The following is a 26,865-nucleotide window of genomic DNA, read 5'->3' on the forward strand; positions in this document are numbered from 1 at the left end:
TCTGCTGGAGGCTTTGCCCCTCACAAACATGGCGCTTGAGCGTAGCCGACTGCGGTGACGTAATGCGTTTTGAAAAACCGTGTGAAAACGTTTAACATTCCTCCTTGGCTTCGTCTGCATGTGACTGAGCTTAGGTAAACTGGGGCTGTTTCTCTGCGGCGCTGATAAGGCTGGTAGGTAAGCAGTCAAGTGAAAAATAACAAGGACATATAGACACATGTCCTATATAGCATATAGCAGCTATCTAACCATTAAAATCGGAATGAAAGTGGATGAATGATTTATTACGCAGGTGACACTGAGTCAATAATTCTATTAGCCTCAGAAGAGGGACTGAGCAGATATGGAGTTTCAGATTCCTCTGCTGTGCCCAAAAGGAGCAGCAGGTGGCGATAGATGCACACAAACTCTCTTCATCTTTCTCCTTTGCCAGAGTCCAAAGACATGCTGTGGTGAAGAACTGGCTCTGGTGTGTGTGTGTGTGTGTGTGTGTGTGTGTGTGTGTGTGACTGTGTGTGTGTCCTGTGATGGACACACACACACACACGAAACACATAGGAGGAGACCTGCTTCACCCCCCATTGAAGTGCAGCCCCCACCTGGGAGACACACAGTGCTCATTCTGCACCAGCAGCCCCACCTGGGAGACGCACAGTGCTCATTCTGCACCAGCAGCCCCACCTGGGAGACACACAGTGTTCATTCTGCACCAGCAGCCCCACCTGGGAGACGCACGGTGCTCATTCTGCACCAGCAGCCCCACCTGGGAGACGCACGGTGTTCATTCTGCACCAGCAGCCCCACCTGGGAGACGCACGGTGTTCATTCTGCACCAGCAGCCCCCACCTGGGAGACGCAGTGGTCATTCTGCACCTCAGTTCAGTGTCTCATCCAAGGGACAGCAGAGCAGCGTCTCCCACACCACAGTAACCCAGGTTACAACATCGGGGTGCTGCTTTATAACCCCCCCGGTCTGGGGGGTGGGAAGAGCACCCCCACCTGCCCACTGACACCAGTTGCAACACCAGTCAGGCTGTTGATCTGTTTAATAAACCCGATTTATATATGTCTGTGTGTTTTACCTCTCTGTTTCCTAAATCACTTCATTCCCTGGGGCACCCTTAACGAGGCTCTCACCGCAGTTAACGAATGTCCAGTTAGCACAGGAGCCAGATTTAGCAGGAGTTATCTCTCAGGGTGTGGTATCCAGGATCCAGTATCGGATGGATGACGGCCTCCCTGGGGAAAGTCCCGGGAGAGCTACTATCCGTCTCCACAGTTCTCCGTACGGGAACACGGAGTGGCCAAAGTCCTCTCCACGTCAGGCCGGGAGCGCACACACTCTCCTCTCCTGTGTGCTCCAGTGGGATCTATTAGTGAGCTAGAAGACACACTGGACCGGGGCTCCCCAGGACCAGGGCCGGGGGACCCTTGATTCAGGGGGACCTGTAAGACACACTGGACTGGGGCTCCCCAGGACCAGGGCCGGGGGACCCTTGATTCAGGGGGACCTGTAAGACACACTGGACTGGGGCTCCCCAGGACCAGGGCCGGGGGACCCCCTGATTCAGGGGGACCTATCAGAGTAACTGTACCCCAAGGTTCCCTCTGTGTCTCCCCAGTCTGCTTTCTGGCAGGCAGCCCGCTGGTCAGCTCTGCTCCTTCCCCGTCCCCCAGTTCCCCAGGAAAGAAAACTCTGGAGAAACGCGACTTTCTGAGAGTAAATATTTATTCAGAAGGGTCGTCTGTCAGAGTCAGGAGCGCAGTCCCACGCAGACGCGTCTCTGCCCCGGGCAGGGGGGGGCGTCATGCTCCAGGCCGCGTGCAGACACTTCTAACTGCTGGGGGGGGGAGGAGACCTCTCCGTCACCAGGGCTGGGCACGGACTGCTGTCTCTCTCCATCCCTTCTCTTCCCTCTCCCTAATACTCCCTCTCTCTATCCCCTCGCCCCTGATCTCCCTCTCCCTATCGTTCCTTCTCTCTCTCTTTCTCTCTCCCTCACTGCTATTTCCTCCATCTCTCCCCCTCTCCTCCGTCTCTCCCTCTCTCTCCCCTCGCTGCTGACCTCTTTCTCTATAAATCCTTCTGTCTCCCCCTCTCTCTATCTCCCTCTATTATTGTGTCAGCATTCCCGTGTTCCCAGGATCCGATAAGGCGGAGCACAGTCCTGGTATATGACCCCTCCGGCTACACAACATCAGCCTTCCTGCAGAGTCACCAGGAGCCAAAGTCCAAACCGGAGCCACAGTCCAGACTGACGCCAGAGGACTACCGCGCCCCTGTTCCAGACAGGGAGCGTGAGCGACGACAGAAACCACAAGGGGGCGCTGTGACTTGTCCGTCCCCTGTGAAAAACCGCAGGTCTGGTGTTTCTGCCCCGGCCCCCGGGACGAGACTGAGGGAGGGCAGGGGGGGAGGGGTGTCTCCCAGAAACAGGGCTCAGGGGGAAACATGATAGGGGGTCACGGGCTTTTTAAATGGGTTCAGAGCGTGTTGGGAAGTCCCGGGTTCGAAGGGAGGCTTGGCTGGGGCAGGTGGGGGCGCGGGGGGAGGGGGGAGGCTCAGCGGTACTCCACCAGCGCAGAGGCGGTCCGGGACAGCCGCGCGGGGAGCGGGGGCGGGGACGAGGAGGGCGACGGAGACGAGATGGGCGTCAGGGTGACGTTGTACAGGTTGGCGATGAAGGCCTCCCAGCCTCGGCGGAAGGCACTGTCGATGGCCTGGGCAGGAGACAGGAGAGTGGTCAGGAGACAGGAGACAGGAGAGAGGGCAGGAGACAGGAGAGTGGTCAGGAGACAGGAGACAGGAGAGAGGGCAGGAGACAGGAGAGAGGCCAGGAGACAGGAGAGTGGTCAGGAGACAGGAGACAGGAGAGAGGGCAGGAGACAGGAGAGTGGTCAGGAGACAGGAGACAGGAGAGAGGGCAGGAGACAGGAGAGTGGTCAGGAGACAGGAGACAGGAGAGAGGGCAGGAGACAGGAGAGTGGGCAGGAGACAGGAGAGAGGAGAGTGGGCAGGAGACAGGAGAGTGGTCAGGAGACAGGAGACATGAGAGAGGGCAGGAGACAGGAGAGAGGCCAGGAGACAGGAGAGTGGTCAGGAGACAGGAGACAGGAGAGAGGGCAGGAGACATGAGAGAGGGCAGGAGACAGGAGACAGGAGAGAGGCCAGGAGACAGGAGAGAGGCCAGGAGACAGGAAAGTGGGCAGGATACAGGAGAGTGGTCAGGAGACAGGAGACAGGAGAGAGGGCAGGAGACAGGAGAGAGGAGAGTGGGCAGGAGACAGGAGAGTGGTCAGGAGACAGGAGACATGAGAGAGGGCAGGAGACAGGAGAGAGGCCAGGAGACAGGAGAGTGGTCAGGAGACAGGAGACAGGAGAGAGGGCAGGAGACATGAGAGAGGGCAGGAGACAGGAGACAGGAGAGAGGCCAGGAGACAGGAGAGAGGCCAGGAGACAGGAAAGTGGGCAGGATACAGGAGAGTGGTCAGGAGACAGGAGACAGGAGACAGGAGAGTGGGCAGGAGACAGGAGAGAGGGCAGGAGAGAGGGCAGGAGACAGGAGAGAGGGCAGGAGACAGGAGACAGGAGAGAGGGCAGGAGACAGGAGAGAGGCCAGGAGACAGGAGAGAGAGCAGGAGACAGGAGACAGGAGAGTGGGCAGGAGACAGGAGAGTTGGCAGGAGACAGGAGACAGGAGACAGGAGAGAGGGCAGGAGACAGGAGAGTTGGCAGGAGACAGGAGACAGGAGAGTGGGCAGGAGACAGGAGAGAGGGCAGGAGCTACTCCCACTGGCTGCTGACATCGGATCTGTAACGAGCCACCCCACCCCCAGCCCGCAGGGGGCGCTCTGCGGAGGTCCACGGGTGACTTGACCCCTGCACGACCCCGTGACCTCGGGTTTCGAGGAACAGAAGCCCGTGACTGCTCAGTGCTTGAGGGGGGGGGAGAGGGATTTCTGCTCTGTGCTTACCAGCCTGGGAAGCTCATCTGCTCCAAGAGGGGGCTGCACTGTATTCCACTGCAGCTCAGCCTCTCCGTTAGGGAAGGGACTGTGGGATCTGGCTCTCCCGCCATCTTGAGCACCTGGATGTACCCCACACGAGCACCTAATGCATGCAGGCCTGAAACGGTACCCCCTACTGTACCGTGGTGTTAGTGTCACCTCTCTTTTGTGCTTGGTGTTGGTGTGTGGTGGTTAGCAGCGTGTGTCCTCGCCGATGAACAGTTCGCTAGCCGTAACAGCGCCCCCGCACTGATCCCACTGGAAGGTTCCTGGAGTGTTTCAGACACACTACCTCTGGCTGAACCCTCCTGGCTGGGGGGGCAGGGGACGAGGAGGCTGGGACCCCCCCGCAGAGAGAGGGGTGGCCCAGGGGCGGCTGCAGAGGTGGGGTCGGGGTGCGGGAGGGAGAGAAGGGGGTCGCGTCCGGTAAGGTGAGGAGGGATGGAGAATTACCGCCAGCTGGGGCTGACTGAACCCCCCTGAACTTTCATTAGAAACTTCAGTTAAAGACTAGGGGACCCCCCCCCACCCCCAATCAAAGACGAGGGAACCCCCCTACCTTTCTGTATCTCTTCAGGGCGCTTGGCTTGGCCAGCTTCTTCGCCTCTGCCCCCTCCCCCGGCCCGGCTCTCTCACTCCTCTTCCTCCCCGCGATCAGACTCCGGTCGTCGGCCTCCTCTCGCTCCCCGAAGTGGACGAGCGCAGGCTGGGGGGGGGCGGTCACCGCGGCGACGGCCGGCCAGTCTGCGCCCGCGTCCGCCGGCACCCCAGCGGCGCTCCCAGTGAGACCTGGAGGGGGGGGTCAGAGTTCAGGCCGGAGGTCACAGGGGTCAAAGGTCAGGAAAGGTTAAGGGTCACGCTCTGACCTGGGCCGGTGGGGTCTTTCCTCTTGGGTTCCCGGCGCCACCGGCTGCTCCGGCGCTCTGGCCCGGCCCTCAGGAGCGCGGCGCCGCCGTCGTCCTCCAGCATGCCGCGGTTGAAGTGGAAAACCCCCGGCTCCGGAGCTTCCTGCCCGGAACGCCGCCCGCTCTCCCTCTCGGCCTCCGCCTCCTGCAGTCGCCCATACGCCCTGGATCTCCGGGAGCTCATCCGGACGGACCTGCCCGCGCTCTTCCCGATGGTCATGGCTCCTGGAAGCGGAACATCGGGAGGTGGTTGGGTTCCACCGTCCAGCCAGCCGGCCAGCGCACTGTCTGGCCACACTGTTATTATCACCCACCCCTGGACACTCCTGGGGCAGGACAGGGCGCGGCCAGGCTTGAGGGGCAGGGGGCCAGAGAGTGGGCAGAGACCGGTCAAGACAGCAGAGAGAGGTCAAGACAGCAGAGACCGGTGAGGACAGCACAGACCAGTCAAGTACACAGAGACCAGTCAAGACAGCAGAGAGAGGTCAAGACAGCAGAGAGAGGTCAAGACAGCAGTGACCAGTCAAGACAGCAGAGAGAGGTCAAGACACCAGAGACCGGTCAAGACAGCAGAGAGAGGTCAAGACACCAGAGACCGGTCAAGACAGCAGAGACCGGTGAGGACAGCACAGACCAGTCAAGTACACAGAGACCAGTCAAGACACCAGAGAGAGGTCAAGACAGCAGTGACCGGTCAAGACAGCAGAGAGAGGTCAAGACAGCAGAGAGAAGTCAAGACAGCAGAGAGAGGTCAAGACAGCAGAGACCAGTCAAGCACACAGAGACCAGTCAAGACACCAGAGACCGGTCAAGACAGCAGAGACTGGTCAAGACAGCAGTGACCAGTCAAGACATCAGAGACCGGTCAAGACACCAGAGATTGGTCAAGACAGCAGAGACCAGTCAAGACACCAGAGACCGGTGAAGAACACAGAGACCGGTCAAGACAGCAGAGAGAGGTCAAGACAGCAGAAAGAGGTCAAGACAGCAGAGAGAGGTCAAGACAGCAGAGACCAGTCAAGCACACAGAGACCAGTCAAGACACCAGAGACCGGTCAAGACAGCAGAGACTGGTCAAGACAGCAGTGACCGGTCAAGACATCAGAGACCGGTCAAGACAGCAGTGACCGGTCAAGACAGCAGAGAGAGGTCAAGAACACAGAGACCGGTCAAGACAGCAGAGAGAGGTCAAGACAGCAGTGACCTTTCAAGACAGCAGAGACCGGTCAAGACACCAGAGACCAGTCAAGACAGCAGAGAGAGGTCAAGACAGCAGTGACCAGTCAAGACACCAGAGACCGGTCAAGACAGCAGTGACCAGTCAAGACAGCAGAGACCAGTCAAGACATCAGAGACCGGTCAAGACATCAGAGACCGGTCAAGACAGCAGTGACCAGTCAAGACACCAGAGACCGGTGAAGAACACAGAGACCGGTCAAGACAGCAGAGAGAGGTCAAGACCTTTCAAGACACCAGAGACCGGTCAAGACACCAGAGACCAGTCAAGACAGCAGAGAGAGGTCAAGACAGCAGTGACCAGTCAAGGACACAGAGACCGGTCAAGACATTGCTGTCGCTAACAGAGTGAACTTGTGCATGACCCGCAGCCCAAAGCAATCGCAGCTTTCAAAGGGTTAGCAGAGAACCGAGAGCTTCACACACACAGACACACACAGAGAAACTCTTCCAGAATCGGACAGAATAGTTTCAGCGAGCCCGACGCGACTCTCAGACCTGCGCCCCGGGACCGGAGACAGGAGTGAAGCGATCAGCCTGAAAGCGCTCCGCTCCGCGCCGTGTGCAGGACACGCAGGACACGCACCCGGGACATCTCCCTGCGCGCGGCCGCGTCGCGGCGGGGCGAAGGTCGCGCGGCGGGGCGGATCAGAGCGACCGCGGCTCCAGCGTCACCCAGACTTCGGCACGAGGAATCAGAGAGCCTGCACGTCATTGTTTTAGGACGCGGGCGCTGCGGGGGACAGTCCCCAGCGAGAAACGAAAGGCGGTTCATTTTGATCACGGCCTCGGTATTAATACAATTCATTGCTTAATGGCACGGGCACATTACAAGCACACAGGCAGAGACACACAGATACACACCTAGACAGCTAGACAGACAGGTAAACTGCTGGACAGGTAGAAGATTATACAGCTGGACAGGTAGACAGACAGTTATACAGGAGATAGACAGGAAAACTGCTGGACAGGTAGAAGATTATACAGCTGGACAGGTAGACAGACAGTTATACAGGAGATAGACAGGAAAACTGCTGGACAGGTAGAAGATTATACAGCTGGACAGGTAGACAGACAGTTATACAGGAGATAGACAGGAAAACTGCTGGACAGGTAGAAGATTATACAGCTGGACAGGTAGACAGACAGTTATACAGGAGATAGACAGGAAAACTGCTGGACAGGTAGAAGATTATACAGCTGGACAGGTAGACAGACAGTTATACAGGAGATAGACAGGTATACTGCTGGACAGGTAGACAGACAGTTATACAGGAGATAGACAGGTATACTGCTGGACAGGTAGACAGACAGTTATACAGGAAATAGACAGGTATACAGCTGGAGGGGCACAGGATTATGTAGCTATACAGCTAGACAGACAGTTATACAGATAGAGAAATACATAGACAGCCAGACAGACAGGTATACAGCTGGACAGGTAGACAGACAGGTAGGGACAGGTACAGGTAGACAGGCAGGAGGAACAGAAGGACAGACTCCCTCACCTTGTCCGGCTGGGGCAGCTCTTGGTATCTGGTCCTGACACCTGCCTGTGCACACGGGCAGTGAGACAGAGGGTGAGCCCCAGTCCAGACCTCTGCCTCTGTAACAGTGGGAGGAGCAGGGCGTCATCATGCTGGGAGTTTCCAGCCTCGCAGTTGCCAGTGTGTGTGATGAGTGTGTGTGTCATTGTGTGTGTGACTATGTGTGTATGTCACAAAGCTGAGCGTTGCTGGTGTGTGTATGTGTGTGTGAGAGTGTGTGTGTGTGATGGTGTGTGTCCCAGTGCTGTGAGTCAGTGATTGCGTGTTGTGTATGTGTGTGTGTGTATGAGGGTGTGTGTGTCCCCACGCTGTGAGGAAGTGATGGTGTGTGTGTTTGAGGGTGTGTTGTGTATGTGTGTGTGTGAGGGTGTGTGTGTGATGGTGTGTGTGTACACTATGTGTGTGTGAGGGTGTGTGTGAGGGTGTGTGTGAGATGGTGTGTGTGTGTGAGGGTGTGTGTGTGATGGTGTGTGTGTTGGTGTGTGTGTGTGAGATGGTGTGTGTGTGATGGTGTGTGTGTACAGTATGTGTGTGTGAGAGTGTACCGGTGCCCCAGTGCTGCGATGACGTGCTGCTGTGGTCTGACAGCTGACCAGTACATGACAGTAGCCCCAGCAGTCAGTTCCCTGTCTAGTCACACAGCGCTGTGTCACTCCTGCCTGCTGAATGTGACTCACAGTGCGGAGCCCAGATGGTCACCTGCTCTCTCCGGACAGCTGTGTGGGGGACACCGAGCCCTGGGGCGCAGGGAGACTGGGGTCCCCTACCACTGGACATGAGACAGGGACACCGAGCCCTGGGGTGCAGGGAGACTGGGGTCCCCTACCACTGGACATGAGACAGGGACACTGAGCCCTGGGGCGCAGGGAGACTGGGGTCCCCACACATACAGGACCCTGGGGGTCACCTCTCACTGGACAGAGACAGGGGACACTGAGCCCTGGGGTGCAGGGAGACTGGGGTCCCCTACCACTGGACATGAGACAGGGACACCGAGCCCTGGGGCGCAGGGAGACTGGGGTCCCCTACCACTGGACATGAGACAGGGGACACCGAGCCCTGGGGCGCAGGGAGACTGGGGTCCCCTACCACTGGACATGAGACAGGGAACACAGAGCCCTGGGGTGCAGGGAGACTGGGGTCCCCACACATACAGGACCCTGGGGGTCACCTCTCACTGGACAGAGATGGGGGACACTGAGCCCTGGGGTGCAGGGAGACTGGGGTCCCCACACATACAGGACCCTGGGGGTCACCTCTCACTGGACAGAGACGGGGGACACTGAGCCCTGGGGCGCAGGGAGACTGGGGTCCCCACACATATAGGACCCTGGGGGTCACCTCTCACTGGACAGAGACTGGGGACACTGAGCCCTGGGGCGCAGGGAGACTGGGGTCCCCACACATACAGGACCCTGGGGGTCACCTCTCACTGGACAGAGACGGGGGACACTGAGCCCTGGGGCGCAGGGAGACTGGGGTCCCCTACCACTGGACATGAGACAGGGAACACAGAGCCCTGGGGTGCAGGGAGACTGGGGTCCCCACACATACAGGACCCTGGGGGTCACCTCTCACTGGACAGAGACGGGGGACACTGAGCCCTGGGGCGCAGGGAGACTGGGGTCCCCACACATATAGGACCCTGGGGGTCACCTCTCACTGGACAGAGACTGGGGACACTGAGCCCTGGGGCGCAGGGAGACTGGGGTCCCCACACATACAGGACCCTGGGGGTCACCTCTCACTGGACAGAGACGGGGGACACTGAGCCCTGGGGCGCAGGGAGACTGGGGTCCCCACACATACAGGACCCTGGGGGTCACCTCTCACTGGACAGAGACGGGGGACACTGAGCCCTGGGGCGCAGGGAGACTGGGGTCCCCACACATACAGGACCCTGGGGGTCACCTCTCACTGGACAGAGACGGGGGACACTGAGCCCTGGGGCGCAGGGAGACTGGGGTCCCCACACATACAGGACCCTGGGGGTCACCTCTCACTGGACAGAGACGGGGGACACTGAGCCCTGGGGTGCAGGGAGATTGGGGTCCCCACACACACGGGACCCTGGGTGTCACCTCTCACTGGACACCACCCTGGACATCAGGGGGAGCCACACCAGCAGGTATGCTGGCAGTTGTGTACCCAAGAAATGCGCTGCTTCTGACAGCTGGATTAGAAGCCTGTCTTCTGTCTTCTGGCTTTTAGTGCTGTGCACCGGTGTACAGAGCTCATTAAGATTCACCTTCCCAGCGGTCGTACCGACGGCTTGCTTCTGAAACACGCTGAACCGCACACAGCACCATCGGCTCCCTGCCCTGCCCTGCCCCCGCAGTCCTGAGTCCAGTCTCGGCTCCAGGGAATCTGTCTCTGTCGGCGTTTTACCTGGGAGCTCCCCCGACCTCCACCGGGATGGTCGGAGCCGGCTTCTCTCCGACGGCCGGATAGACGAGGCGCACTGCCACCTCGTGCTCAATATCGATCACTTCAATTCAATTCAATTCAAGGTGCTTTATTAGCATGACCGATGGGTACAATCAGTGTTGCCAAAGCAAATAAAAATTATAAAATGAACATGGAACAAGACAAAAAATAGAAGTAAAATAAAATCTACAGACATGTTACAGACATTTACAACAAAGACATATTATAAAATATTGACATGTACTGTAGGCGGCTGGAGCATTATTGGGAGACAGACTCACTGTTCCTCAGGCTGGGACAGGAGATCACATACTGGGCTGCCAGATCAACTGAGTTCCCTCCTCCCTCTCCCAGTAGGATTGGGACCTGTTGTGGTTTTGGCAGGTGTGGGAACTCTGGGATTAGATTTCTGAATTTCGGGAAGAATGTTTCTCTAATCCCAGAATATCTGTCACAGTGCAGTAGGAAGTGCACCCCTGTCTCTATTTCTCCCCGCTGGCAGTGGGAGCCAGCGATCGATCACTTCGCCGGGGTCGAGCGAGAGTCGAGCACGGGCGCCTAGCGCCATCTGGCGGCGGGATGGATTATGGCACAAACAGGGGGGGCTCCCTGCTCCCGAAACCGGGGACCCCACCGCCACCCCGCTTCCTGGTGCAGGTGATCCCTTTACTCTCGCTGAACCCAAGTATTTAAATAAACACTTCGCACTTGGCAGTACAGGCGCAGCACTATCAGACGGTGACAGACGTCCAGCTTTATTTAAGACCTGGAAATATGCATAAATCATAATCATAATAATTTCTTACACGTATATAGCACTTTTCTGGACACCCAAAGCTCTTGATAGGTCATGGGGATCCCCTCCACCCCCACCAGTGTGTACCCCCCACCTGGTGATGGATGGAGGAAACTTGTTTTCACCAGGCTGGGACAACGGTCAGGTGGCTTGCTAAAGCTCTTTACGAGAACGTTGATTCATCACAGGCAGTTGAGAACACAGAGTTCATTGAAATTGCTTCATCACTGGGGAGAAGCAGGGCCCCTGCTGTATGTGCTTTGGGATGGTGGTGGTGGTGGGGGGGGGGAATGTAAATCCTTCGGCTCAGGCTGGCATGACCCCCCTCCCCACAGGAATGAGCAGATTTCTCTCCAGACCCAGCCGGACGAGACTGTTCAATCAGGACTTGAGGCACCACTTTACACAGAGGGGGGCGGGGGTGTGGAACAAGCTGCCCAGCCGATCGCCTGGCTTCTCTCCAGACCCAGCCGGACGAGACTGTTCAATCAGGGCTTGAGGCACCGCTTTACACAGAGGGAGGCGGGGGTGTGGAACAAGCTGCCCAGCCCTGCTGTTGAAGCTGCTATCCTGGCTTCTCTCCAGCTGGATGAGACCCTCCTGGCGAGACAGGAAGCACTTCTTTGCACAAAGAGTGGTGGGTGGGTGGTACCCCGGCTTCTCTCCAGACCCAGCTGGGAGAGATCCCCAGATCCGTTAATTGCAAATTAGCAAAGATGGCCCCGAAGGTAGCTTGTAATGTTTCTGACGTCCTTGTGAATTCAGCAATGATGCCAAACGCGATACACGGACGTGCGCAGCGGCTACACCCTCTTCCCGGGCCAGAACAGGGGGGGGATACCGGACCGGACCGGCGTGCATCCCGCCGCCTCTTGAAACCGAGACGACCGGCCAAAGCGCACGTGCGTGTCTGATCCAATTAACGAGCTGGAACGCGGGGCGCCGGGCCGCGCGTGTTCACGAGAAACCCCCCGTGACCCCTCCCCCCCCTCCGAGGTCAAAAGGGGGTCACGTCGCTCGCGCCCTCGTCGTTTCTCCAGTTCTCTTCCCTCGAGCCAGGACTCGAACCAGGTAACTTGTGGTTTTTTTAGGCAAATTCCAGAAATAATATCGAGGAGGCCGTCGGGCTTATTTCTAAATCTGTTTCTGAGGGAAGCTGTAGGAATAAAGCTGAGGACCCACCGCGGGTGTTAATTTAAATGTATCTTTTTCCGTGAGGGACGTTAACAGAAATAATACAGGGTTTTCGAAGTGGGCGTATCTCTGAAACATGCCTTCGTGATGTTTCGCGAGTAACTAACGCAGTGATACTGCTTCTGCGATAAGATTATGATTCATATCGGGGGCGCAGCGCCAGTTTAAAACACAGCTTCTGGGGGCCGTTCCAGAAACAGTACAGGTGTGTGTTAGAGGACACTGATTTGGGAATAACTCCTAGTCGGGCTTGCATGCGGACCCGCGTGGATATCTTGTTCCTCTTGAGATGCCCTTAGGAGCGATGGAAAGCGCACCTGTTGGTAGTTCTGTCATCATCCAGGTGGGGCTGCACACTGCTGGGGGTGGAGGGGTCCCCGTTACCTATAAAGCGCTTTGAGTGGAGTGTCCAGAAAAGCGCTATATAAGTGTAAGCAATTAATAATGTTCTTTCAGAGTGAAAACCGCTCTTATTAGCGGGTTGGATTCAGTGTTGACGAATATATATATATATGATTTGTTTGTGTGTGACGGAGGCTCCAGCCGTCAGGAAAAGCGGGGCGTGTTTGGGGAATGTCTTGAACGGCGCGTTGTGCAGACGACGGACCTGAACTACAACTATTTCAAACATTTTAACTTTTAACTCCGAGCTCCTGCTGTTCACGCGCTTAAAAGAGCCGGGGACGAGCGCGCGCGCGCGAGCAAGCCGTCGCCGCTTTGAAGTGAATGAATGAGTCGCGAGGCGCCTCCCTCGAGTCGCGGGCGCGCGGCGAGGCATGACGACTCGCGCAGGCCCTCCCGGACCAATAGCAGCCCGGCGCCAGGCGACGGAAAGCGCTCTCGGCCAATAGCGGCGCGGAGAGCCCCGTGAGGTAGTGGGTGGGTCCCCAGCCAGCCGCCCGGCGTGTGTGAGCGGCGGCGGCGTGGGCCAATAGAACCTCACGGGGCGTCGGATTGGGTCTGCTCTGGCCAATGGGTTGCGGGGAGCCGCATCGAGGGGGCGGGGAAAAGGCCGGACCCAGTTCTCGCCAACCAGCAGCGGCGGTTGCGGCGGGGGCAGGGGGCGGGCCCGCCGGTGGGATTGAGTCCCAGTTCAGCCAACGGGAGGCGAGGGCAGTCGGCAGCGGGCCAATGGCGAGGCTGATACGGGCAGAGGGGAGGGGACGGTGGGAGGGCCTTAAAAGGTCTTATGCGAGACGTCTGGCAGCTCGCTGGCCAGTTTGCACCTGAGTTTGGTGTCGCCTGTGTCAGGAGCGAAGTCGCTTCACGACCATCCAGCACCCGTGTTTTCCCCTGTAACCCTCGCTAAGCGCTGTGCGGGCAGGGGAGAGGCGCCCGGGGCACGACACGCAGGAAGCGACTCCGCAGGTCGTCTCAGAGCCGTGTCGCCGCCAGGAGGTAAGTGACTACGGTCAGAAGGCACGACTGAGTGATCAGCCTGTCAGGAGACGCTTCCCTCTCGCCCAGCTGATCGGGAGCACGCACGCGTGTGCGCGGCCGAGGGCTGCGTGTGAATCCCCCACACTGCCCCCCCCCAGTACCTCCTGCTCCTCCTCTGCCCCCCATACCCACCCACCCCACATCAGTCCCGGGCGAGCTGGACCAGATCCGTCCAGAGCGCCTGACCCGCTCTCCTCTCTCCGCCCCCCCTGCCTGCGGGATCAGTGCTGGGGCTCTGACTGTGGGTGTGTGTGTGGGGGGGGGCGGGTCTGGTCACCCGTGGACCGGCGGGGAGGGGGCGCATGCAGAAGTTTGTGTTGAAGGTTTGCCGGAATGGCGTGTGTTTCCACAGCGTGCTGCCGGATGGAGACGAGTGGCGGTTTCGTGTTTTTTATTTTTGGAGGGGCGTGTTATCCGACGCGAACTAAGTAACAAAGGTGTGTGTGCGCATGGTGTGTCGGGGTTGCGGGTCCGAGCTCGTGTCCCGGGACAGCCCACAGCGCGCGCACCCCGCCCTCCGGGACAGGTGGAGTGTGCTGGGGCGCACGGGGGGTCGGGAGGTATCGGTTGATTAGGGGGGGAGACCCCGTGACGTGAGCCCGGCCCGTCCCGTCCCGTCACGCGTGGCGCTGTCTGTGCAGGAGGTTCGCACACCTGACTCCCCGCGGGCGAGACGCCGTGTTCCCCATCATAACCGCACGCTCGCGACTGCGTGGGGCTCAGCCTGCGCTCCGGGTCGTGCTGTTCCGGTGGCGAGTGCACGTTCAGAACCCGAGTTCCTGACAGCGTGGGCTGGAACGGGCCGGGCCGGGACAGCTGGAGCCCTGCTGCGCCTGGCGAAGGAGGTGAGAATGAGCTCGGACCCCCGGGCACGCCTGGCCGCGGGGCGGTGTGGGGCGACACGCCGGACCCACGCGTGTTTTGCTGGGGTTCGCCGCGCCGGGCCGCGAGCTGGAACAGAGCCGGGGCGCCCGGCCTATTTTTAGCTCCCGGGCAGAGGGTCTGTCGCGGCCTGAGCGTGTCCCGGGTTCCACGTGGGCGCTCCCGAGCGCAGCCTCTCGAGTGTCTGGAGTGGATGATGAAATAGGCGTGGGTGTGGAGCTCGCTGCCTCCTCCTCCTAGCCTTCCGGCCTCGTCTCTCTCTCTCGGGCTGTGTGTGGTGCGGGGGGGGGGGGGAGGGACGACTCCGGGAACAGCTGTGGCCTTCGCCGTTCCGTTTTGCGGCTAGATTTACTACCCCCCCCCCCCCCACCCAGCTCGTCTGTGGGAGTGGGGCCCGGGATCGAGCCCTGGGAACTGGAGGGGGCAGGTGCCTCAACCCGGGGGCTGGAGGGGACAAGTGCGAACTACCTGGAAGCGCCTTTACACACGGAGTGGTGGGAGTGTGGAGCGAGGTGCCCGGCCTTCTGGTGGCAGCCCCTACCCCGGCCCTTGTGGGCGCGGTGAGGATCCTGTGGGAACCGGGTCGGCGAGTCTGGATGGAGGTCTAATCCCTGTGCTCCGCTGCTCCCGGCGTCTCCAGTGCCCGCTCCTGTGGTGGAGCGCCGGCTCGCCCTGTAGGGGGTGCTGCAGTCCACTGCGGATCCCTCCGATCCAGCCTAGCCAGGCCGGGGTGGTGGGGGGACCCAGAGTCTGGTGTCTTGACCCGGGGTTCTACCGCAGAGTCTGTTCTGCTGCAGCGCCTCCCTGAGGGAGCTCCCTCCCTCTCTTTCTCTCTCTCTCTCTCGGGCGCCTCGTGGCTCCCCCTGTTCCTGCAGCGGATCGGCGGCGCGGGGAGACCCCCGGCGGGTCGGGCTGCCCCTGCGGGGGGAGTTCAGTCGGGGACAGGAGCTCCGAGGGGGGTGTGGCCCAGGAGCTCTGCCTGTGCAGGCGGTAGCTTGACTTTTTATTTTTTTTTTCCTTCCTGTGCCAGTTAGACCCGGGGGGTGAATTCCGAGCCGGGAAGAGCTTGGCATTCCTCCGGCGTCTCCAGCAGGGGTGTGTGTAGAGGTGGGGGGGGGGGCTTGCTCGGAGCTCGGAGCCGTTCCTTTTCATCTCGGAGAGAGAGAGAGCGAGCGAGAGAGAGCTGGGCTTTTGTCCGCTCCGGAGGGGCCCGGCTGGGAAAAGCTGGAATAGTAACTCCATTGTCTGGGCTTCCAGCTTGGCAGCGGACAGCATGTGAAGGAGCTCTGAGTCTGTGGTTACTGACCTGCCTGTCCCTCCGCGGGGTGTCATTCTCGGGGTCCCAGGAGCCCTGCGACGGTAAAGCCCTGGTCCGCGATGCGCGCCGGGGCAGTGCTGCCAGCCGGCTGATCCGGCTCAGCGACGGTCCCCCCGGTGTCCCGGTTGCCCGTTCGTGCAGCTGGAGCTGTCGGTGAGGCGCCGCTGAAACCCGGACCGGGCCGGGCCGCACCGCTGTGCAACAGGAGTTGGCTCGGCGGCACTGTAGAACCTGCTCTTCGTGGCCTCCTGCCCCAGAGGGCAGAGCCATGACCACCCTGGGCCCCTGCCCCCCGACAGAACCGGCTCTGGCGTGCCCTTGCTGGTCACGGGTTCGGGGAGGTTGGCGGCGATGTCCCGTGACCGGCGGTCCCCTGTGGGGGTCCGTAGGCGCTGTCTGGTCCGGCGGAGGCTCGTGTTGTCCCGGTGTCTAGTTACTGTGCGCTGGCAGTAGCAGGTGCTGCCTTCGCGTCCGGCCCTAACCTGTTCATTCATTCCTTCTCTTCCAGGAGTGACTTTCCTGTGGGCCCGGCTTCTCCGCTCTCTTCTGGATCTCCTTCCCAAGGGTGAGATGGGTTTTTTTTGTTCCTGAAACTACTGGGATCCCGTCCCTCCTCCTCTTTTTCTTTTTTCGCCTCCACGTGCAAAACTTTCTTCTCTTTCTCGGCTGCTTGGTTAAAGCTGCTCGATCCCGGGGTTTCATCCCGGTGTTCCCGGGAGGATCCCGGAGCGTCGGAGCCTGCTCGGCTTCGTCCGGGGGGCTCCGCGAGGTCAAGAGGGGCGTCCCCCTGGGGGAGCTGGCTGGGGGTGCTGGCGGGGTTCTGCAGTGTGACTGGTCTGAGACTGGGCCGGGGCCACCTCAGTAAGCCACTGTAGCCCAGCCTCAGTGCACATCTGGCAGAGCGCCCCCTGGAGTCGGGGGGGTGTTTGCAGAGTCTTCGCCCCTATTCCCCCCCCCCCCCCCCCCACAGCCCTGGCGATTTCCCCTTCTGGCACAGGGAGCAGCGGAGCGTCTCCCCGCGAGATCCCACGAAACTCAGTCCAAGCTGATCCAACACCGGACAAACGCGGCGTGCGGCGGTATTTGCTGCCAATGAAGTGTCTTTTCTACGAGCTCGCTGGGTGGGGATTAACAAAATTAACCGAATTCAAGTTCCAGAATAAGGTTACATAATGGGTCATAGTGCAGTAGAAATGGTATGAAAGAAACCGGGGCAGAGCTCGCTATACACAGAGCTGCGGTGTGTCCCGAGCGTGTGCGGTGCAGTGTGCTGGGGACAGTGAAGACTGTGTGTCCGTGTGGCCCATACGGGGGACTTGCTGAAGGAGCTGCAGGTGGGCTGGTCGGCCGTCTTATCGGCTGGAGGTGGAAGCTGATCCCTAATCCGCTGGTCTTGGGCTGCGTTCTCTCCTGCGGCCTGGTCGACGGTACTGAAGCTCTCGGGCTGTGATCCGCTGGGGGGTGGGGGGGGTGCGCCACAGTCGTGATGTGGGGTGTCAGTGGGTGAAAGGTCGAGCTGGAGAGTCAGTCCAGCGCCGGTGGGCCGGGCCCTCGTGTTAGGCAGGCAGGCAGGCAGGCGTGCCCCCGGTTTGTGAGTTAGTTTTGAGGGCGCTGGGGCGGAATGGGAGGAGGGGGGGGAGGGCTGGGTTCCCCGAGCGGGACGTGGCCGGACAGCATTCCTTCTGCGGCGCAGTAACCCCCACGAGCGCGACTGGGACGCAGGACTGCCCCCGGGGCGTCTCCCGGCCTGGGGGTGTGCTGGTGTGGGAGGGGCCGTCCCGGGTGTCCGGAGGGAGCTCGGAGAGGGTACGGAAACAGTAGCCTCGACCCGGAGCAGGGTCGGTCTGGAGTCCTGCTTTTTAAGGGGGGGGGGGGGAGGACGGCTTCTGTTGAGCGAGGGGCTCGCTCTCCGCGCGGGAGGGTGTGAGCGCTGGCTCGCCCTGATAATGAGGGAGGGGAAAGGACAGACCCAGCCTGCAGGGGAGATCGCTGGGAGGCCACAGCCCTCTCGCTCAGGTGCTCAAACAGGCTTATCTGTTTGCTCTTCTGTCACAGGACCGATTAACCTCAGGAAGGGATTAAGATTGCCTTCTCTTCCCTGTGTTGTTCCTTCTCTCCTTCTGACTTTCCCACTCCTTATCTCTCTCTTGTCCTTCTCTTACCCTGTTCCCACCCCCCGTAGGCCTCCGTTTGGCCTGGGGACAGCGGGTGCGTGACTGGGGTGTACAGAGCCCTTTAGGCTTGATTGGAGACAGACATGACTGCGCTTGCCTGCCCCATTCAGAGGGGCTTGATGGGCATGGCCAAAGGGAGCGACTGACCGGTCTTTTTAAAGTCAACAGGGCGGAGCAGTGGCTCTGTGGCTCAGGATATGAGGCTCCGAGAGGCTCCCCGTCTCCGTCCTCCGTTGTGAGGGGAGATCGCACGCAGGGCTGTAGCTCTGTCCAGTTTCCTCCCCCGGTAGGACTGGGAGCTGTTCCCGTTCCGGCAGATGTGGGGATTCTGGGACTAGATTTATTTTAGGGAAGAATGTTTCCCCGATACTGGAGTATTTCTTGTAGTGCAACTCTGCCTTATCGGTTTCTGGGAGCACAACCGATCATCTGGACAGCCAGCCATAATTGAGTCCGGTTTCTCTGGCCTGGATGTGGTCACTGAGCCTGTCCCTCTCTGGGCAGCCAGCCCTGCCTGGGTCCAGTTTCTCTGGCCTGGCTGTCCCTCCCTGGGAGGCCAGCCCTGCCTGGGTCCAGTTTCTCCTGGTGTCTTCTCTCGCCAGGTCAGGTATTTGGCCTGTGAGTGTTGTCTGTGTCTCTCTCTGCTTCTGTCTCTCGAGACAATCCAGCTGTATCTGCAGGCTTTAATCCGAAAGGAATGGAAATCTGTGTGCTGCATTCCTCTTCATTCAGAGGAGAGGAGGGCAGGAATGGGGCTGTGCCCTGTGCTGGGAGTCGGTTTCCAGTTACAGTCTGTGAAAAGCCAGTTGCTCAGACGACTTCAAGTCTTTTCAGACTTGCAGAGATTTGATAGTTTGGGAAACAGGGAAGGGAGAGGCAGAGGTGTGGCAGGGTGGGGGAATTAAAGGAATAAACCGGATTGGTAACCAGATTAAAGTCCCAGGAACGCCAGGCCTGTGGCATCACTGATCCGGGCTTCTTGGTTAAGATTCCTCTCCCGATTTTCTGCAGGCTGGTGCTTCCTCAAGAGGGAAGTACAAGTGAATCCGGGTGAAGGGGCGATGCCAGGGATGTAATCCCTCTGAATGTGCCAGTCTAATGGAGCGATCCCTGTGCTCCAGTACGAGTTTAAAAAGCACGTTCTGTGCCGGAACAGAACTGAGTCCAGGGGTTGTTGAGGCCATTGAGTGTTGGGTCTGAAAGGGCCAAAAACTTATCTGCCCACCCATGTTATCTGTGGTTCTCTGGCGATGGCGTTGGGGTGCTGAGATCTGGATTTTCATCTCGAAGAGCAGGAAAGGGATCTGCTCCGACGGGGTGGAATGTGGGGGGGGGTCTCGGGGTGGCTGGGGTGGGGCTGTGGCGCGGAGCACAGAGGTTAACGTATAGGGGGGAAAAACGCCCTTTCCTTGGGGTCCTGTCGGGCTGGAAATGAGGCTCTACGGATTGCCGTCTTCTTTTGCCCTCGGCGCTCAGAGAAATTGCGAAAGGGCAGGGCAGGCCTGCTCCTACGAGCCTCTATTAATAGTTAAACTGTTTTTCCTGAAGTCGGTGTAATCGCCCACTCCACACTGATCTCTGCGAGTGCTGTTTGCCCTCTAGTTGTTAGGGAGTGTGGGATGTTGGGGGGTGGTGGTTGGTCTGTAACCCCGTCAGAGGCAGAGCTGTGTTTCCCGGGAGTGTGTGTGTGTCTGTGAGAGCACATGCTGCGCTGGTGCTCTGTTTTTGTTTTTGTTTTGCTCGGGCTGCCAGGTGTGTCGCGCACGTGCTCAGTCGACACGGGTACAGCCGTCCTCCGCCCCCGCTCACACTGGCCCTGACGCGCCTCGCTGTGCCTGCTCTCTAGATGGGGGTTTTTTCCCCTGTATTTCCTAGATTAACCCCTCCCTTCGCCTTGTGCACAGCTTGTCCAGTCCACCTGGAGTCCACTGCAGATGCACTGGGAACTGAACGAGTGAAGGATGGTGGAAGTCCATTTTATTTGATGAGAGAGCTAACTCATCAGTGGACCTCAGTTTATTTGTACTCTTATAGTACAGTGACTGGAGACACTGCTGTCCCTCTCCTCTCACACTGCCCCTCAATTCACACACTGAGACACTCCTGACTGGACTGGAGACACTGCTGTCCCTCTCCTCTCACACTGACACACTCCTGACTGGACTGGAGACACTGCTGTCCCTCTCCTCTCACACTGCCCCTCAATTCACACACTGAGACACTCCTGACTGGACTGGAGACACTGCTGTCCCTCTCCTCTCACACTGCCCCTGGATTCACACACTGACACCCTCCTGACTGGACTGGAGACACTGCTGTCCCTCTCCTCTCACACTGCCCCTGAATTCACACACTGACTCACCCCTGACTGGACTGGAGACCCTGCTGTCCCTCTCCTCTCACACTGCCCCTGGATTCATACACTGACACACTCCTGACTGGACTGGAGACACTGCTGTCCCTCTCCTCTCACACTGCCCCTGAATTCACACACTGACACACTCCTGACTGGAGACATGGAGACACTGCTGTCCCTCTCCTCTCACACTGCCCCTGAATTCACACACTGACACACTCCTGACTGGACTGGAGACACTGCTGTCCCTCTCCTCTCACACTGCCCCTGGATTCACACACTGACACACTCCTGACTGGACTGGAGACACTGCTGTCCCTCTCCTCTCACACTGCCCCTGAATTCACACACTGAGACACTCCTGACTGGACTGGAGACACTGTTGTCCCTCTCCTCTCAGACTGCCCCTGAATTCACACACTGAGACACTCCTCCCCTCCTCTCTCTCGCGCTCTTCAAATCTGCGCGCCCCTGTGGCTCTTGTTATCGGAGAGAGCTGGCGATTGGAGGGGAGCAGAGGGGCGTGCAGCGTTGCATAAGGAAAGAGCCGAGAGAGAGAGAGCACAGCTGTAGTTTGAGCAGGGCCCGTCTCGGGTGAGGAGGCACTGAGACCCAGCGTGCGTCTGTTCCTGTCTGTTCGCTCTCTGGCTGCTCCTCTCCTGCGAGTCCCGGCTGTGTCCCAGCGCTTGTCTTGGTGTTTGGGTTGAGGGTTTGGGCTGGGCTGTCAGAGCCGCGGTAAGTTACCAGTCCTGTCCGTCTGACTGCTTCGCTCGCTCGATCACCCCTGTGCGTTGTTGAAATATTTCTTTTGTTTTCAGCCAAGCTTTTTTTTTTTAAAAGAAAAAACTCCAGCGGTTAGCCGCAGGAAGTTTGTGCAACATGCACTCTCTGTGTGCTGTGGACAGATTTCTCACGGCTGTGTGCAGCTCTGGGGGCGCTGCAGGGGCAGGCTTGGGAAAGGGGTACAGGTTGTGAGGATGCTCCGATCGGAACGCGCACATTTCAGGCTCCTCCACACCCTCCAAACTGTGACTGACCGTGACTGGAGAAAGTGAGCAGGGCTTGCTTTTCATTGTGCAGGAGACACTTTTTTTTCCCCCCTAAATTGCATTGCTCATCTTGTCCGATACCGGGGGCGTTTGACCTTTGACCTCTTTGGTCCGTTCCCCTGTAGGGCTTAACAGACACTGATCTGCCTGCTTGTTAGCTATCCTGGTGAAGCAACAGGTGTTTCTTTTTTTTTGGGGGGGGATGACGTGCACAATGTGCCAGGCTGGGGGTGCCCCACACCAGTTGCGCCCAGCGTTTTGGGGTGGAATTCAGGACCCAGGTTACCCGGAGATCCGGCTGCCCGGTTTTCCCTTGGGAACGGGGATCTCTTCCCCCAAGGCTCCCGCCTCTGGTGTTTGCGCTGCGGCAGGGCCTGTTGGCACTGGTCCCACTGGGCCAGCGGTGCCCGACAGCAGGGGCTCCAGATTGTTGACAACCAGTTTTATCAGTGAGCAATTAACTGTTGGCTCAAAGTTCTGTTGATGTTTGTCTTAACGCTTAAGCCTGATGACGCCTTGCGCGCGTGTGTTTTTATGTTCCCCTTGCGCCAGTCTTGCCAGGCACCGACCTTTGACCCCCCCCTCAAACCCCCCCCCTGCGGGGGACTGCTGCTGACGTGAGCAGGTGACCTCTGCGTTGTGCCCCCTTTTCTAGGCAAACAGAAGCACATTTCGTAGAGCTCATCCAACTTCTGCAAGAGGAAGTGTTTTTTTTTAGTCATTGCAGGAATGCTAGAATAATCGAGGAGCCCATTTGGGCTGTCCGTTAGCTCATTAGTAGGTGTTTTTTTTTTTAAAAAAAAGTTTTTGCTTCAACAAAAAAATCTGGCCAGCTTGCTCCTCGCTCCCACCACTCTCTGTGTAAAGAACTGCTTCCTGTTATTGGCTTTAAACTTCCTTTCAAGAAGGGGAAGCCTGCCTCTTCGTGTTTTAAGTGTGCCCTGGGTGTGGGTTTCTCTGACCCAGGCTGTAAGGGCTTCTGGGAAGATGGTTGGGGGTGGAGGGGTCACTTCCTGTCCGGCCCGAGAGAGGAAACGGACGGTGTGGGCCCTTGCGTTCGGCCGCCGAGTGGGAGGGAGGGTGCTCGGAGCGCAGGCAGGTATTTTCAGGTCACTTGGCGTTTCCTGAAATTCGAGCCCGGATGAGCCCTCGCCCACAGCAGGCTGCCAGTTTGAGGTGTTTGGTCATGTTTTCTTGATAATAGTAACACCGAAAGAAGGGCAGGCGATGGCAGCAGTGAGGTGCGTCATGCTGACTGGGAGTAGATTGGCCAGTTCCTTTCCTCTGAACCTTCCCTGTTCCGTGTGCTGATGGGAAGTTGTAGACTGACGAGGGGGAAATATTTTTAGTAAGCCTTCAAAACGGGACACCTGACCGCAGTTGGGTTTTGGAGTCCTGGAACATCCGGAACTGGGGTCTCTGGGCTGTAGGGGGGCTCGTCCTGGACTGGGACCCCAAACTTGGGGCTCGGGGCTGTGGGGGGCATGTCTCAGGACTGTGGGGGGCTTGTCCTGGGCTGGGACCCCGAATTGGGGTCTCCGGGCTGTAGGGGGGCTCGTCCCGGGCTGGAGTCTCAGGGCTGTAGGGGGGCTCGTCCCGGACTGGGACCCTGAATTGGGGTCTCCGGGCTGTAGGGGGGCTTATCTAAGGACTGTGGGGGGCTCGTCCCGGGCTGGGGTCTCTCGGGGCTGTAGGTCCCTGCAGTCGTGGCTCAGTTTGAGGCCGAGGGACCTGCGGGAGCTCGTGACCTTCTCTCTGCAGCGGTTGGGGAAACGGGAGGTGGCCCCCAGGGGTGTGGGGTCTCCACTCTGAACTTGCGCCCCTCCCTGAGCCACTGTGGATGGGGGGGCGCAGAGAACACGAACTCCCGCTGACGTCAGGAGCGAGCCAGAGTCAACAGCCCGAGCCGCGCTGCTCTTTGACCCGGGCCGGCGCTGGAAACTGGGTCAGAGGTCGGCGCCTGGCGCGGGCTCTTCATGAATGAGAGGAGTCGCGTGCCCTCCTCTCCTGCTCGCCAGACTCCCGAGACTCTTCCCACCAACTTCCCTGCTGCTTTCTTGCCGCCCCCCCCCCCCCCAATAAAACAGGAACTGTAGGTCTTGAGTGGAAACTACAGGGACATTAGAAGGTGGGGGGGGCACTTTACACAAAAGGTGGTGGGAGTGTGGCACTTCAGCCGTGCTGTTGAAGCCGGTATCCTGGCTCCTTTCGAGACGCAGCTGGATGATGAGATCCTTCAGTCGGGACAGCGGGGCCCCTCTTTACACAGAGGGTGGTGGGAGTGTGGAACAAGCTGCCCGGGCATGTCGTTGAAGCCAGTTCCTCCATGTCCTCCGAGAAGTGGCTGGGCGAGATCCAGGGATTTAATTGAGCTGTTGCCTCCCAACCGAGCTGTGCGCCCAGGCAGCTGAGCGTTTTAAATCCTGCGGTTGACAGCTCTGGCTAGGCGGATAGGTCCTGTTCTACCCCCCCTCTTCCCTTCCTCAGTGCTTTGATGTCGAGGTTAAATGTGGCGTGTCTACACGGGACCCAAGCGGACTTGCTCTTTTGTAAGAAAAGCACCGTTGAAGCTGCTCAAATCCCGAACTCGAACCCAGGTCGGCTCGCCTGCCGGGGCGGACCGACCTGCTGTTCTTGCTGCTCCAGATGTTGCAGCTGTGGGCGATGGCAGGGGTTCGGCTTGTGTGCGAGAGCCCGCTGTGCTGCTGTCGCTCCAGATGGTCCAGCTGTGGTGTAACTGAGCAGACCCGCTCGGGGGGGGTGGGGGGGATAGCCGGTGTTCCTGGCTCTGTTCTGCCCCCCCTCCTGTCATGCTGTGCCTGACCCCGTGGCGCCCTGCTCTTCTCCTTCCAGATGTTGCAGCTGCGCCTGGTCCGGGGTGGGCTGGGCTTCCTCGGGGCCCGGCGGGTGTCGGTGCTGTCCCAGGCCTTCCAGAGCACCCAGCGCGTTGACTACCGGCCCATCAAGAAGGTCATGGTGGCCAACCGAGGTGAGAGCAGCAGGAGTGGTGGGGGTGGGGTGGGGGGGGTTTGAGTCGGTCGCCCTGGTCCTGTGAGCCCCCTGAAGCTGAGGAAGATGAAGGCTGCGTGCAGGATATTCGACACGGCGCTCCTCAGCCCCGTGGGCCCGGCGCCCCCCCCCCCTGCTGAGTTCGCCCACAGCGCTGCCAGCTTGCGGGGGGCTCGGCCCTCCTGGGCACCTCCAGCTGGCTGCAGCGCTCGGAACCAGTTGCGTCCCGAACGCCGTGTTTCCGGGGGGGACGTTTTGAACGTTGCGCTCGTGTTAATTCCCTGCCGTCTCGCTCTCTTCCTGTCCCTGCCTCCAGGAGAGATCGCCATCCGGGTTTTCCGGGCGTGCACGGAGCTGGGGATCCGCACGGTGGCGGTGTACGCGGAGCAGGACACGGGGCAGATGCACCGGCAGAAGGCGGACGAGGCCTACCTGATCGGCCGGGGCCTGACGCCCGTCGGCGCCTACCTGCACATCCCCGACATCATCAAGGTGGCCAAGGTGAGGCACCCCGGCCGGCCAGAGGGGGGGGCACGTCTCATCCGTCACCCCCTCACTTCGCTCACTCTGCGAGCTGGGCTGTGCCTCCCCTTCCTCGCTTGTGTGTGCGTGTGCTCTCCTGATCCCTGGTCCCTGCTCCCTCCTCCTCCTCCCTGCCGGTCCGGACCGGACTGGACCGAACCGGCAGGCCGGGTTGCCTTCCTGGGCTGGAGCTCGGCTCTTCCGGCTCTCGGCTGTGTTGTCGTGTCCCGTGTGAGAATGGGCAGCTTGCGGTTTCCTGTGATTTCTGGGGCAGTTGCCTCACAGAGGAAGCGCCTTGCTCAAGCCCTTCCTGTGCGCTGCGCTGGCGGGCCCCCGGGGTGGGGGTGGGGGGTGCTCTCTATGGGACTCCTGGAGCCGGAGGAGGTGAGCGTCATAGCTGGTCCGGGCCGGGCCGGACGCACGCGGCCAGGAAGGTCCATCTTCCGTTTCCTCTCCCCCCCCCCCCCCGCGCAGGAGAACGAGGTGGACGCCATCCACCCGGGCTACGGCTTCCTGTCGGAGCGCGCCGACTTCGCCCAGGCCTGCATCGACGCCGGCGTGCGCTTCATCGGCCCGGCCCCCGACGTGGTCCGCAAGATGGGCGACAAGGTGGAGGCTCGTGCCATCGCCGTCCACGCAGGTACGGCGCCGCCGCCCCCCGGACCCCAGAGACTCGGCCGGACCCCCGGACGATCCAACCCAATACAAGCGGGGGTCCCCCCAGTATCTGGGCGCCTCAGCTGCCGGGTTATACAGCAATGGGGGGGTCTTTATTTCATCCTCCTGAAATAAAGGCTCATAAGGCTCACGGGTCTTTTCTTTTTCTCCTGTGTGGGGGTCATGCCAGTCGTTGGCGACATGCCTCATACACAATAACGTGTCCAACGGAGCGACGTTTCCGTCTCGCCCATCCAATCCCAGGTGACCCCTCCCAACCCCTCGCTTTAGAGAACGCTCTCCAGTTCCCCCGTGTGCAGGCTGGGCGTCTTTTTCCCCTCGTCCCCCGAGAAGCCCTCCGTCGTTTCGCAATGAAGGGGACGTTTGCGAGCAGGGGTCTCGGTGGACTGTGGGTTTGGCGCTTCGGATGCGCCAGTGAGCGGGCCGCCTCTGGGTTTGAACCTCTGTGGAGCTGGAGGAGTCGTGGCGGAGGGGTACGGGTGTCGCGCTTGTGACCGAGATGAGCAGCGGGAGAGCTCGGGGAGGCGGTCTCAGCTGGGGGGTGAGATCGTGGGAGGCCGCTGCCCCGGGACACTAACCTGTCAATACCTCCCCCTTCCTGTGTGCCCACAGGCGTGCCAGTGGTGCCAGGCACGGACGCCCCAATCTCCTCTCTGACGGAGGCGCAGGAGTTCTCCAACACCTACGGCTTCCCCATCATCTTCAAGGCGGCCTACGGCGGCGGCGGGCGCGGCATGAGAGTGGTGCGCGGGTACGAGGTGAGTGAGCCCACAGGGGGGCGCTATAGCCCAGTCGGAGGTGGTGCCAGCGGGGGCGGGGGAGGGCCGTCCTGTGTAGGCGAAGAGAGCTGACGGCATTTATCACTGTTACAATTACCCTTTTCTAGCAGGGGGACAGGGCGTTAACCCTCACAGCTCTCGGGTCCTGGGTTCGATTCCGGACCAGGCCGGGGCACCCTCTGTGAGGGGTGTGCGTGGCCTCTGGGCCCCGAGTCCGAGCGCCTCCTCTCCTCCCCAGCTGGCATGCCTGGTGTCCCGCCCATCCGGGTTGTGGTCCTGCCTTGTTCCCCGTGTTTCCGGGACAGGATCTGGTTTAGTCTACCTGGGGATAAGCGGTTATCTGATCCTGGCTGAGGGGGCTGCCTCGTCCACGGTGTCGTGTGAGATGCTGACAGGCTGCAGTCGTGTCATCGTCCATCCTGTTATTGTAGCTGTATGTGGCGACTCGGCTGACCTGTAATCATCGTTTAAATAAAACGGCGAGTGTGGCTGCCGAGGGCTGCACCTTGCAGTGTACGCTGCCCTCCTGTGGTGTGTTGGGGGTA

At 59.7% G+C, this 26,865-nt stretch overlaps 2 protein-coding genes across 8 annotated transcripts in view; one reads left to right on the forward strand and one right to left on the reverse strand.

The window, feature by feature from the left end:
* Window positions 1-1,711: 1,711 nt before the first annotated feature.
* On the reverse strand, window positions 1,712-7,808 carry LOC148646642 (uncharacterized). 2 transcript variants are annotated; one of them, XM_088608913.1, is made up of 5 exons: window positions 7,658-7,754; window positions 6,648-6,882; window positions 4,875-5,138; window positions 4,568-4,797; window positions 1,712-2,721 (listed from the first exon to the last, which is right to left on the reverse strand). In XM_088608913.1, exons 3-5 carry the CDS (start codon window positions 5,131-5,133, stop codon window positions 2,563-2,565), a joined length of 648 nt encoding a protein of 215 aa, XP_088465039.1. In that variant the 5' UTR covers window positions 5,134-5,138; window positions 6,648-6,882; window positions 7,658-7,754; the 3' UTR covers window positions 1,712-2,562. The 2 variants fall into 2 exon arrangements, with proteins under 2 accessions (XP_088465039.1, XP_088465038.1); XM_088608912.1 differs by lacking the exon at window positions 6,648-6,882 and having other exon boundaries at window positions 7,658-7,808.
* Window positions 7,809-11,931: 4,123 nt separating this feature from the next.
* The window catches only part of LOC148646643 (pyruvate carboxylase, mitochondrial), a 93,545-nt gene continuing 78,611 nt past the window's right edge, over window positions 11,932-26,865 (forward strand). The window contains exons 1-6 of one of the 6 annotated variants that reach the window (XM_088608613.1): window positions 11,932-11,990; window positions 16,262-16,318; window positions 24,186-24,321; window positions 24,658-24,842; window positions 25,338-25,503; window positions 26,154-26,299. In XM_088608613.1, coding sequence (XP_088464739.1) covers window positions 24,186-24,321; window positions 24,658-24,842; window positions 25,338-25,503; window positions 26,154-26,299 — 633 coding nt within the window. In that variant the 5' untranslated portion in view covers window positions 11,932-11,990; window positions 16,262-16,318. Of the gene's footprint in view, window positions 11,991-13,311; window positions 13,512-13,863; window positions 13,991-14,142; window positions 14,399-15,883; window positions 15,907-16,261; window positions 16,319-20,845; window positions 21,019-24,185; window positions 24,322-24,657; window positions 24,843-25,337; window positions 25,504-26,153; window positions 26,300-26,865 lie in introns of those variants that run through there. The other 5 variants (XM_088608610.1, XM_088608612.1, XM_088608614.1 and 2 more) reach the window with 5 other exon arrangements.

Source organism: Lepisosteus platostomus, chromosome 16 (genome assembly GCF_059453375.1).
Source record: "Lepisosteus platostomus isolate fLepPlt1 chromosome 16, fLepPlt1.hap1, whole genome shotgun sequence".
Lineage (NCBI taxonomy): Eukaryota > Metazoa > Chordata > Actinopteri > Semionotiformes > Lepisosteidae > Lepisosteus > Lepisosteus platostomus.

Bases quoted from the DNA above. Each gene is read 5' to 3' on its own strand.
- LOC148646642 (XM_088608912.1), bottom strand. From the start codon at position 7,787: ATGATGACGCCCTGCTCCTCCCACTGTTACAGAGGCAGAGGTCTGGAC. The intron at 5,139-7,657 runs GTGAGGGAGTCT...TTCCGCTTCCAG, and splicing joins AGCTGCCCCAGCCGGACAAG to GAGCCATGACCATCGGGAAG. The intron at 2,722-4,567 runs GTAGGGGGGTTC...TCTCCTGCCCAG, and splicing joins CCCTGAAGAGATACAGAAAG to GCCATCGACAGTGCCTTCCG.